The sequence below is a fragment of the Eulemur rufifrons genome, chromosome 29 (genome assembly GCF_041146395.1).
Source record: "Eulemur rufifrons isolate Redbay chromosome 29, OSU_ERuf_1, whole genome shotgun sequence".
NCBI classification, from domain to species: Eukaryota; Metazoa; Chordata; class Mammalia; order Primates; family Lemuridae; genus Eulemur; species Eulemur rufifrons.
The window spans coordinates 71,423,037-71,435,437 of record NC_091011.1 but is presented as its reverse complement, the minus strand read 5'-3'; the positions used below and the strand labels follow the sequence as shown (position 1 = coordinate 71,435,437).

The 12,401-nt window shown below is 38.3% G+C and overlaps 1 protein-coding gene across 4 annotated transcripts in view; it reads left to right on the top strand.

Moving 5' to 3' along the window:
- CTTNBP2 (cortactin binding protein 2) overlaps positions 1 to 12,401 on the top strand; it is a 144,241-nt gene that overhangs the window by 121,889 nt on the left and 9,951 nt on the right. For all 4 annotated transcript variants that reach the window (XM_069461480.1, XM_069461477.1, XM_069461479.1 and 1 more), the window contains exons 15-19: positions 434 to 586; positions 752 to 939; positions 5,839 to 6,017; positions 9,175 to 9,380; positions 9,707 to 9,889. In XM_069461480.1, coding sequence (XP_069317581.1) covers positions 434 to 586; positions 752 to 939; positions 5,839 to 6,017; positions 9,175 to 9,380; positions 9,707 to 9,889 — 909 coding nt within the window. The remainder of the gene's footprint in view (positions 1 to 433; positions 587 to 751; positions 940 to 5,838; positions 6,018 to 9,174; positions 9,381 to 9,706; positions 9,890 to 12,401) is intronic.

The window sequence follows — 12,401 nt, the reverse complement described above, 5'->3', positions numbered from 1 at the left end:
ACTTATAGATCAATGAATAAAATACATAAAATACATACTATTAATACTTATAGATCAATGAATAATCTAAAATAACCATTTAACCACTGACAAGGCCAAGAAATATTAATAGAATATTCCCAGCTTCCAGAACGTGGCTATGTGCCCCTCTCCTTATCACAAAACCTCCCATCTGGAGGGAACCACTACTCTATCTTTCGTGATAACCATTATTTTTTTTTTTCTTTATAGTTTTACTCCGTATCTATGAATCCCTAAATTATATATTTAGTGTTGCCTATTTTGAACTTTGCATGATGAAATCATATTGTATATATTCCTTAGTGGTTTGCTTAATATGTTGTGATAGTCTTTACATCTTTTTTTTAATTTTTGCTAATTTGTATAGGTTTTTGTAAAAGCTTTAATCACCAAGTTTACTTTTTGCCCACAGCTTGTCTGATCCCAGTGAAACAATCTCCTGTTAAGAAGAAAATCATCATCATCCTAGAGAATTTGGAAAAATCTTCATTGTCTGAGTTATTGGGGGACTTTTTGGCACCTCTTGAAATTCGCAGCACTGAAAGCCCCTGTACTTTCCAGAAAGGTAAAGATGGTAGAGAGACCACGCTGAGGAGCTTCTGTGATATTCCAATCTTTCTGTTCCCCAGAGGACACGTTACATACTTCATGTTCTTAACTGATTTTAGTTTGCATTTGCCCCCATAATATGACTCGCTAAGGTGGGACCATTGCTTTTGGTTTATTTTAGGAAACGGACTGTCTGAATGTTACTACTTTCACGAGAACTGCTTTCTGATGGGAACCATTGCCAAGGCCTGTCTGCAGGGCCCCGACTTGCTGGTGCAGCAGCATTTCCGCTGGGTGCAGCTGCGCTGGGATGGCGAGCCCATGCAAGGACTGCTGCAGAGGTTCCTCAGAAGGAAGCTTGTAAATAAGGTAACAAACAGCAGCTGCCACCTGTTGCCGGGAGAGCAGGGCTTTTGCTTGTCAGGAGATCTGGGTTTAAGTTCAGCCACTTGCTGTGTGGCCTGGGCCAAGTGAAACTGTTGGATATTCAAGGATTAAATAAGATAATGAATGCGAAACCTGTAACGGTTTCTGGACTATATTAGGTACAAGAAAAAGTAAATAGGTTGTAGTGTTGTTATTAACTGTACTCAAGGAATCTTGCCAAGTTCTAAATGCTATGAAAGGCTTGATTAAGAGAATTAATCCCTCTAAAGAAATCTTACTGCTTCCTTAGAGCTTTCAGAGCATTATCCCTCTATTCAGGCAAGTTTTAATATAGGGCTGTTACTCTGCACTATGGTGAATATGAAAAAGTAGAATTCTGTATCTTTTGACACATTGTTTTACGAGTAATAACAACTTCTGGTGATTTGTCACAGAATAATAAAGTAGGTATTCTGGAGTCTCCCAAATAACAAAAATAATTCAGACCTGACCATATCTAACATATCATTATTTCATATTCTTAAATTGGGCCAAAAGCTGAGTGTCAGGGTAGATTTGAAATAATAGAGCTCCATTTAGTAAGATTTTCTCATTTAATCCTGCAGGTTAGACCACATTTGCAGGACAGTGTTGTCATTGTATCAGTGCAGTATTTTACGCTGCAAATAACAGAACACCCCACTGCTGGCTGCTTCACAGAAAGAGGCCCCGCCCCACATAACCAGATGTCTGTGACGGGTGATCAGTACCTCAGGGCCGTGGTCTGCAGGAGTCTCTTGACCTTCCCCTGAAGCCCGCACCATGCCCTCAACAGAAACACCTTCAAAGGCAGAAAGCGTTCCAGCCTGAGCAAGAGCGAGACCCCATCTCTACTAAAAATAGAAAGAAATTATGTGGACAGCTAAAAATATATATAGAAAAAATTAACCGGGCATGGTGGTGCATGCCTGTAGTCCCAGCTACTCGGGAGGCTGAGACAGGAGGATCCCTTGAGCTCAGGAGTTTGAGGTTGCTGTGAGCTAGGCTGACGCCACGGCACTCACTCTAGCCTGGGCAACAGAGTGAGACTCTGTCTCAGAAAAAAAAAAAAAAAGGCAGAAAGCGGAATGCAGCAAAGGATAGAAAGCTTCAGCTTCCTCAGTCTCCTGCTTGTCAGGGAGAAAGGCACTGTTCCAGAAACATATAAGACTTCCCTTTAACGTTTCATTAACCAGGACTGGTTCCTTGCTCACCTCTCAGTCTGAGACTGTAGCCAGACCCACCTTCCCAAGACTGAAGCTCTTCACCAAGTCCTTTTACAAAGTTCTGTCTGTCGTGTTAGTGTGTGAATGTGCGTGTATGTGTGCTGCGGGCGGGGGAAGGGGGGACTTAGGGGGAAAATGTGAGACAGGAATGGCTTTTGGCAGTTCAGTGAACAGTGCTGGCCCTTGCTGATTGGAATCAATACCTGAAATTACTAATTTAATCAGAGAAATCTGCTGCCCCAAGTTATGTTCAAGTCCGTTGCCTGGTCATAAATAGATGCTCTTGGCCAAGGCACAGCCCTTGTATGACCTCAACGCGTAGGAGGAAAGGTGAGGTAAAGACAGTCATAGGTCTGTAGCTTTGTAAATTACTGATACTTCCAACACCTTCATCGTTGCTAATATTTATATCTTGTTGCCAAAAATAATGCACATAAATGATCACAAAAGATCCCAGCTTTATTCTGTAGGATTGGCAATATTTCAGGTACAATGTACCTCCCTCCCCACCAGCTCTCTGATAAACACAGTGTGAAAAGGATTGATTTAACTTATTTTGAAAGAAAAGTTCCAAGCTTCAAGCTCTACTCTCTTCTCCATTGTGTTTGAGAGTGGGGTGTGCTGCAAAGAACAGAAAGGGAGAAAAGGGCAATGCCTTTCATTTACCACGAAGCACTTCAAGTAGCTGAATAAAACCTTCCCTGGGGTGAGCGTACAATGGGAACAAATGACTACTGCAAAACATAAGAAATCGTGTAATGTCACAGAATCGAATCTTTGTGGGCACTTACGGCACACTGGCAATTGATCACAATCTTTTCTTCCAATTTTTTATAGAGACTTAAGAAAATAGACCTTTCGGGACAAGATGAGGCTTCCTACTAGTATATAATAAAAAATAATTATACTTTCTGGTAGGAAATGAATATTCAATGATCATTAATCATAATATATGATCTCAGAATTCTTGCTGGAAAAATATCAAAGAAAGTGAGACATATGTAATGGCCATTCCTTTTTGAAGAGAAGGGAAATTGATCTCACATAACCCAGGGGTCAATTTAACAGAGCTGCTAGTGTCACTGAGTCACTCATTTATCTCCCTTGGCCACATTTCCTTCAGGTGGGACACACCAACATTCACAGTTGTCCCCATTCTGAATATCATATTTACTGGGTAAAGCAAAGATTTATGTGACTCTCCTTTCTTATAAAATATGTTAATTACTATATCTGACTTCTAACTGAGGGATATTTCTCCTAATAGTAAATAAATCTTTGTCCTTTTGTGAACCCTCTATACCACCAAAAAGGGACGTGATTTTATAAAATGCAATTCTAAAAAGAATTGCTCCCATTAGATTGTGTGTGTTATGGAGTATTATTTAAAATTTGCACATTTTTAAATTTTGAAGACGAATTTCTTTATGCTGACAGAAACTGTACATTTTGGCGACTTTAGCATTTTAGCTGACACTTTCCTTGTAGAGAAATTAAAGTTTTTTTTCATTACCATAATACAAGTTAACCATGCCACAGATGCAGATATACCAAATATATATTTATCACTTACGCAAATATATTTAATGTCATACTCATTTCATTAATTCAAAAACCTTTTTTGAATATCCACTATTTGGAAGGCCCTATGAGGTACTCTGTAGACACGTGAATGATTTCTTCCAGATCTGATGTTTAAGAATTCATTCAAGTTTCTCCTTCATCTGCTTACTGATCTATTTTGTGTTAATTTCATGTGATCAGCTACAGGTCTGTATAATCTAGTCCACTTTAAACTGCTCTATAACCAAATTCAACATGTCCTGCCCCCACACCTAACTCCTGGCTTCCTTCCTCTTCTCGTTATCGGTTGTCCAGACTTAGAACTTCTCAGTCTTCATCCAGTCCATCAGTCGTAGCATTTCTGAAGTCCTCACTCTGTGGCAGAGCGAGGAAGATCTAGTACCAGGACGGAAGGACCTGTGGCTATGGAAACTGATCATCCAAACACAGTGTGATGAGTACAACCGTAGACTTTTGAGATACATCAGAACAGTGTTAATTGTTTATTCAGTAAATATTTGCCACTGGCCTGGGGACTGTGGAAAAGGACAGGGCTTCTCCCCACCCTCATAGAGCTGGTGTTCACATGGAACGACGGGCCTTTAAAAAGGATCCATCCTTGTGTGGGCTGTTGGGACCTTGGAGGACAATTTTTATTCCAGAGAGATTATTCAAGCACTATTTAAGATGTATTCAGTGTATTAGAGTTGCACATCCAAATACCCAGTTTTCCCTCAAGCTTTTAAGTTCAGTGTCCGAATTTTATCTTTCTATGTATAAATCTAGCAAAATTTAACAATCACCTTTGAAGAGACACTTATAACTTAGTTAAATTCCCTTTAATTGGTCTTTAAAACTTTAATACATTCTAGTTTTCTTTTTAAGCACTTCTGCTATCTAACAAACAAATCTTCCCAAGTACTTAATTAACACTTATAAAACCAGAAAGTTAAGTTTATAAATCCAGTGATTCAAATGTTCTTAATTTTGTACATTACATAAACTTAGTAAAATTTTTATCTCTTTAACTTAAAATCATAACCCTAAATCAATAACTGAGTTACCATTTTAAAGTGGAAACATGAGGCTATTCCATTACATGAAATTCTCTTAAAAGTAAGTAAAAATACCCAATGTATGATTATCCCTCATCCCAACCCGGAAAATAGTAATAACATAGGTTTGATTCTGTTTACTTTTAAATACACATGAAGATAAACATATATCCCTTACCCACTCACTCCCCCCCCCCCGCCCCACCACACACACACAAAATTTTTGCCACCCCAAGAACCCTGGGTTATCTTGCAATGAAAATTTTGGTTATTTTCATAACCTTGGTAAGGTATCCATATATATCAAAACATCACATTGCACACCATAAATATATAATTTTTGTCAATTATGCCTTAATGAAAATAAACTCTAGCTCTAGCTTTGCCACCTTTTACCTATGGGACCTTGGGCAAGATTATTTCTTCACACCTCAGTCTCCTGATATGTAAAACGGGGTAGAAATGCCAGCCTTAGGCTTGTGGTGAGAATTAAATGAGAAAGGCCAGCACAGTGGCTCATGCCTGTAATTCTAGCACTCTGGGAGGCTGAGGCAGGAAGATTGCTTGAGCTCAGTTTGAGACCAGCCTGAGCAAGAGCAAGACCCCGTCTCTACTAAAAATAGAAAAAATTAGCCGGGCATGGTGGCACATGCCTGTAGTCCCAGCTACTCAGGAGGCTGAGGCAGGAGCATCGTTTGAGCCCAGGAGTTTGAGGTTGCTGTGAACTAGGCTGACGCCACAGCACTCTAGCCTGGGCAACAGAGTGAGACTCTGTCTCAAAAAAAAAAAAAAAAAAAAAATGAGAAAAATGCTTATCACACTAACATGTTAGCACACCTACTGTTAATAGTATGTGTTATTAGTTATCCCTCATTCATCCACCCTAAGTAAGGTTCAGTGAGATTCAGCTAGATTTTTGTTTTATAAAGTTGTATATTTTTAATTTTTGACTTCTAAAAACAAAAGGAAAAGCAGCATCATTCTAAACCAAGCCCTGTTCCACCCCCCGGTCTCTCTAGTTCAGAGGTCAGATGCCCTCCCCCTGCGATCCTGTGTGCAAGACCATCGCCTGGGCTCTGTCTGTCTGGCGTCAGCTCAACTCCTGCCTGGCCCGCCTGGGCACACCCGAAGCACTTCTTGGGCCAAAGTATTTCCTGTCTTGTCCTGTCGTCCCAGGACACGCCCAAGCAACAGTGAAGTAAGTGCCATTTCTCCTTATTTGCCTTCCTAACGCAGAGCCATGGCAAGTGTGGGATGTCTGAGAGAGAGAATGCTGGCCAGGCTGCCTTCCCTCATCGCCTGTCCCCAACCCAGAGAGCCAGTGCTCTGCGCTGTCAGAGGATGACCACAACATCTGTTAGGTAGTTCCTAAGGCAACTGTATTCTTGCTAAGGGCTGTGTAGGACTTTTCATCGGTTACAAAACTCTCATCAAAGTCATGTTTGCCTGGCTGTGCAGTGTCTCCTGAGTAAGGTCCCAATGTGAGAAATTTTATTAAGGTTGGTGCAAAAGTAATTGTGGTTTCGGACCCATGAATTTAAAATCATAACTAGGCTCAAACACATCTTTTTAAATCAAAGTTGGAAACCATTACAATCAACATATCGTTGCCAACAAGAAATAAGTTTGTTTATCCTGTAGCATAAAATTCCATGCTTTGGGATTTGACAAACTCTCGGAAAGCATTTTCTGCATCCTGCTGGTTGTGGAAGCATTTTCCCTGCAAAAAGTTGTCAAGATGCTTGAAGAAGTGGTAGGTTGGTGAGAGGTCAGGTGAATAGGGTGGATGAAGCAAAACTTTGTAGCCCAACTAGTTCAACTTTTGAAGCATTGGTTATGCTACTTGCCCAGTTGGTCGTTGTCGTGAAGAATTGGGCCCTTTCTGTTGACCAATGCCAGCTGCAGGCATTGCAGTTTTGGGTGCATCTCATCGATTTGCTGAGCATACTTCTCAGATGTAATGATTTCGCCGGGATTCAGAAAGCCGTAGTGGATCAGAGGGGCAGCAGACCACCAAACAGTGACCATGACTTTTTTTTTGGTGCTAGATGGGTTTTGGGAAGTGCTTTGGAGCTTCTCAGTCCAACCACTGAGCTGGTTGTCGTATAAAATTCACTTTTCATTGCACGTCACAATCCGATCGAGAAATGGCTCGTTGTTGAGTATGAGAAGATGACACTTCAAAACAATGAGGTTTTTGATTTTTGGTCAGCTCATGAGGCACCCACTTAACGACCTTTTTCACCTTTCCAATTTGCTTCAAATACGAAACGACCATAGAATGTGGTCCACATTGAGTTTTTAGCAACTTCTCATGTAGTTGTAAGAGGATCAGCTTCGATGATGGCTCCCGCTTGGTTATTGTCAACTTCTGATGGCTGGTCACTGTACTCCTCATCTTCAAGGTTCTCTTCTCCTTTGCAAAACTTCTTAAACCACCACTGCACTGTACGTACGTTAGCAGTTCCTCAGCCAAATGTATTGTTGATGTTACAAGTTGTCTCCGCTGCTTTAAGATCCATTTTGAACTTGAATAAGAAAATCGCTCGAATTTGCTTTTTGTTGAACATCATTTCCATAGTCTCAAATAAATATAAACAGCAAGTAATAAGTCATTAGCAAAAAAAAAAGCAAGAAATGCACATTAGAATGATGTATAACATAACCACATTTATTTAAGAATGTATTCCAACATCAAACAGCAAGTTTCAATAATGCTAAAACTGCAATTACTTTTGCGTCAACCTAATAGCAAGGATTTTATGTACCGCCCCCCCCAAAAATCCCTTCATTCTGTTGCTGAATTGAAAGGCTTCCTCCATGATTGAGACTTATGTACAGTACTTACTATGTTTTCCTTTGAAACAGCTTATGACAACAGACATAGACACAAGAAAGTTAAAGAAATATCAGCAGGAAATGGAAAAGAGGAAAAAAAGTGTCACCATCCAGCTTAGTAAGGGTTCTATGATTAGCAGATTTGATTCTGCATTTTCTGGTGTTCTGGGCAGAAATATAATCCCATCAGGAAATATCTGCCCCCTGCCCCAGAATAAGACACATATCTCTGTCTTCCAAACCTGAAGAGAGAGTCCAGAATCAAAGCTGACACGAGACGTGCAGAAATGCCACGGAGAATGGCATCCCAGCAGCCGAGTTCAGGAGCTGCTTTTTTTCAAAGCCGATTATCTTTACACCTTTAGCATTTTTACGAATAACCGTAATTTTGACTCATGTTGTATAATACCAGAATTTGGTCCCTATTCCCTATTATAGTTTCATTTCTTTTCTTGAATTACATATCACTAGATATTAAGAGAGAAGCTTACAATAGAGGGATGCTTACCACCTGGGTAATAGTTGCTGACAATTCTTCTAAGTTTTGTGCCAATATCTAATAGCTTTGGAAATTTTCCTGTCCTGGGAGATGTAGTTTTATTTCTACAGCCATTAGTTACATAACTTTTTAAATACTGCAACAAAGCTAATCTTTTTTGAAGGAATTTTAATTGTCATTAAGTGCCCCAAATTTGGGCTAAACTCCCACTGTTTAGGGCCATTAATGCAAGGAGCCCACCAGAGTTGATAGCTGGTTGACCTTATTCTCTCTGTAGGACTCAGCCCACCACATGCAACAATGAGCCCTTGCCTTGGGGCAGGCGTATTTAATTTGCCAGTAATTATAATGTATCCCAATTTCAGAAATATTAAATACAATAGATGTGTACCTTATTAAGGAAATGTGACAAGTATGTTTAAGCTATTTGGACACAGACTTTTAGGAAATTGTATTTTTTCCACACTTCTTCAGTCTTTAAAATACCTTCCTTTCCATGTATTTATTTATTCATGCTTCACTCAGCAAACACTCAAGCATTGATTCATGCTATGTTTCTCTAAATTTGTGGGGAAAAAATCATCTAAAGACTGTCTAAAAGTTCACAAATACAGAATTTTTCCATATCTTTGTCAAATGCATTAAGCTTGATTAAAAAAATGAAGCCTATGGTATTTCTAGCCTTATTCAATAAACTAAACACAAAATAGGCTCTATATTAAGTTATATTAAGCTAAGAGAACAATTTTTGTTATTCATTATAGATTTCTGTTTAATACCACAAAAGAGACATGTAAACAGTTTCATCTGAAATTGCATTGTATCTTTGAGGCAAATGCAAACTGCTTTGGTATTAGATATTTTCACTTATTCCGAAACTACCTGAGAAAGGTAGCACATCTATAGAAATGCCTGTGTTTTTTTTTACCCATTATCTTCAGACCTGTCCTTTTGTAGAGTTGTGTATAATTATTGAGAAGCCTGCTCTTAACTGATGAATCTGCCCCTCCCTTGCTAGGTGGATGTCTAAGCTGTGGAATGCAGTCATCGCACCCAGAGTTCAAGAAGCAATATTGTCAAGAGCCTCTGTGAAAAGACAGCCTGGCTTTGGGCAGACAACCACTAAAAAACACCCTAGCCAAGGACAGCAGGCTGTGGTTAAAGCTGCTCTCAGCATCTTGCTTAATAAAGCTGTGCTACATGGCTGTCCCCTCCCCAGAGCAGGTATGAGGGTTGCAGGGAGGAGAGGAAATTCACACCCTTACATAATACTCCTTGGAATTTGTTTTTTAGGGAGCATTCTTTCTTTTCTCTGTAAGTAGAGAAATTAACATACATTTCCCAACATTGCACCAGAACTGTTTTTAATTATTGGCTCATGTTTAAATTCCAGACCTCCAAGTAAAGTTTTGTGCTGATTCATAAAACCCTGGTTTGGGTATTTAAGCAGGTCCATGACTTTGAAGAGTCCATATCTTTGATAACTGGAAATATATTTTGCTTTACTCTATGAAACTTCATTATTACTGCTGGGATTTGTATTGTTTCAGAGCTTGACCAGCATACAGCCGATTTCAAAGGAGGAAGTTTTCCTTTATCCTTGGTTTCAAATTATAATAGTTGTAGCAAGAAGAAAGAGAGTGGTGCCTGGAGAAAGGTGAACACCAGTCCTCGCAGGAAATCTGGCCGTTTCTCTTCCCCCACCTGGAATAAGCCAGACCTGAGCAATGAAGGTAAGGGAGAGGTGTGCTGTCTAGGAGCAGGTGGGCACTCCTGATCCAGTGTCTGAATGCAAATGTGCTTTGATTTGTATCACTGTGCATTCGGCAAAACAAAGTCCTAAGTATTTCAAAGCACATTTTCATGGAATAAACATACTATATAATAGCTATGTTTACAAAAATATTTGGGAGCTCTCTTACCTGAGAAATTACCACTTCTATACTAAAATTCTAAAACTAATTTTATCTTTATCTTGTAAATGGTCATTTGCTTTTTATTAATTTGTTTTTCTTGGTATCTAGAATTAAATTCATGTAATAAAATCATTGCATTGGGGCATATTTCTCTACTTTTATGTGTTATTCCAAAACCAACCTTATTATACGTTTTAAAAAATACGTGTAGAGACATATTTGATACCCACTTAAGGCCTTTATGGGTGAGTCAGTTTTACGTTATTTCTTTTTCATATATGGTATGTACCATGTGACAGATTCTATTCTAGGCACAGGAAATAGAGCGGTGAAAACAGCAGGGAGGAAAAAAAGCCCTGCCTTCACAGAGTTCACATTCTAATAAATCATTACAGATTCCGTATGATGGGACATCAGATATGAAAAAGAAATATATAAGTTTTCATTTTAACAAAGAAAACGTAACACATCTATCCCTGTTATTAAACCTATGCTTTTTGGTATTTATAATAGGATAATCAGCAATTATATAAATATCCTTCCCAAAGGAAATCCAAATTTGAATACGAAAAGACGTTTCCATCTCCTGTGCATTGTGGATGTCTGATCCACATAATTCGTTTGCCTCCCCCCTCAAAGCATTTGTTTTGTGAAATTTTATACCAACTTTACAACAGTGGGGTTTCCAGGTAAAATAATATGATGCCTAAAATCTTATATTTCTTAAAACATAAAAAATTGCTTTCAGTCATGAATGAATTTTCATATGTAAGTTTATATTTTACTAATTTTAATAAATTAAAAAGTTAATGTTTTTAACTATATTAATATATGCTAGGGTTCTCTAATTACTCAAGTACATGATAGCAAATTGTGACCCCTTTTTTTAGTGATTAGAGAGTCACTGAACAAAATGAGATTTTCCTCATACTTTTTTAAAGATAAGTATTATATATTGATAATAGGATATGTTTTGATGGCAAGAGCTTGTCATTACTTCCCAAAGTTAGAGTATTTGATTCAGGGAGTAGGAGTCACTGGACTTCAGTCCCCCAATATAGTATAAGGACTCCCCAGATGACTTTCTGTAACAAGGATTATACTTTTCACTTGCTCTTAGCCCTTTCAGTGTACAAAAGAGCTCTAAGGTGATGATGATGATCATCTCCATTTACAGATAACAGAACTGAGGTTCAGAACCCCTTGGCCTCCTCCTCTAAATCACCTCTCCTGGAAACATGGGGTTCTACAATCTGTGTTTTTGTTTCTTGCAAGTTCAATGCTGTTTTGTTTAGTCCATGCCACCTAATCCTGTGGCACTCAGATAACTGACACCCATCGGGGCTCTTCACTATATCATTTGCGAGTTTGTTAGAATTTCTGTAGAGTTTAAGACTAGCTTTCTTGAGCTAAATAATTACTTAAACAGTAAGCGTTGCCAGTATATGCTTTAGAGCTGACAAACAGAATCAATAAAATGAATGTGAGTTTAAAGCAATATTATGGAAATAAGTCTAACTCAGAAAACTATACTATGCTAAATATAAAAAGAGTTGAAATATAAATGATTTTAATTTCATTTATATTTTCATTATTTTAGAACATCAAATATTCTTTGAAACAAGAAACCTCTTTGAAAGATTAATAAAGCTATACTATAAGAACATACAGTGACTTCAACATAGAGATTTATAAAATTTAAAAGCTAATTTTATAAAATACATAATTCATTGGTCCATAGTTAGGTTAAAAACCATGACAGATGTGCCTCTTTGGTTATTTTGTTTACTTGTTTGTAATGGTAAATTTTTTCCAATAATTGCATTAAATATAAGATTATTCTAACAATGTTCGGGTTGCTTTTGTTTTTTGACATTGCAAAAAACAAACAAACAAAAAAACACCAAAACTGGAATCCCTTCATATGCACATTACTGTGGAAGTTCATAAAATTTGGTAAAGACACAGCCCATTCCTTTCCTGACCTAAAACAGCAAGGCTGATGCTGTGGACGCCAGGCTCCTGGGGTCAGGGGGCAGGGCCCAGGCTGTGCATGTATAGTAATTAGAAAGCCACAAGTCAGTGCTTCCAGACAGTAACAACAGAAGCGTGGATAAAGAAACTCATACAGTGGTTTTTCTCTGGTGTAATGAGGATATATTCAATTTACTTTCTAAAAATATTCTTTAGAGAAAATTTGTGCTGGCAATATCAATACAATTTTAGAATTCACTGAGAAGCAACTAAATGTGTTAATGAGTTTACCAAATTTGGAATATTATAGAAATGGTTTATAACCGTGTTTTTCAAACTTTGACCATAACCCATA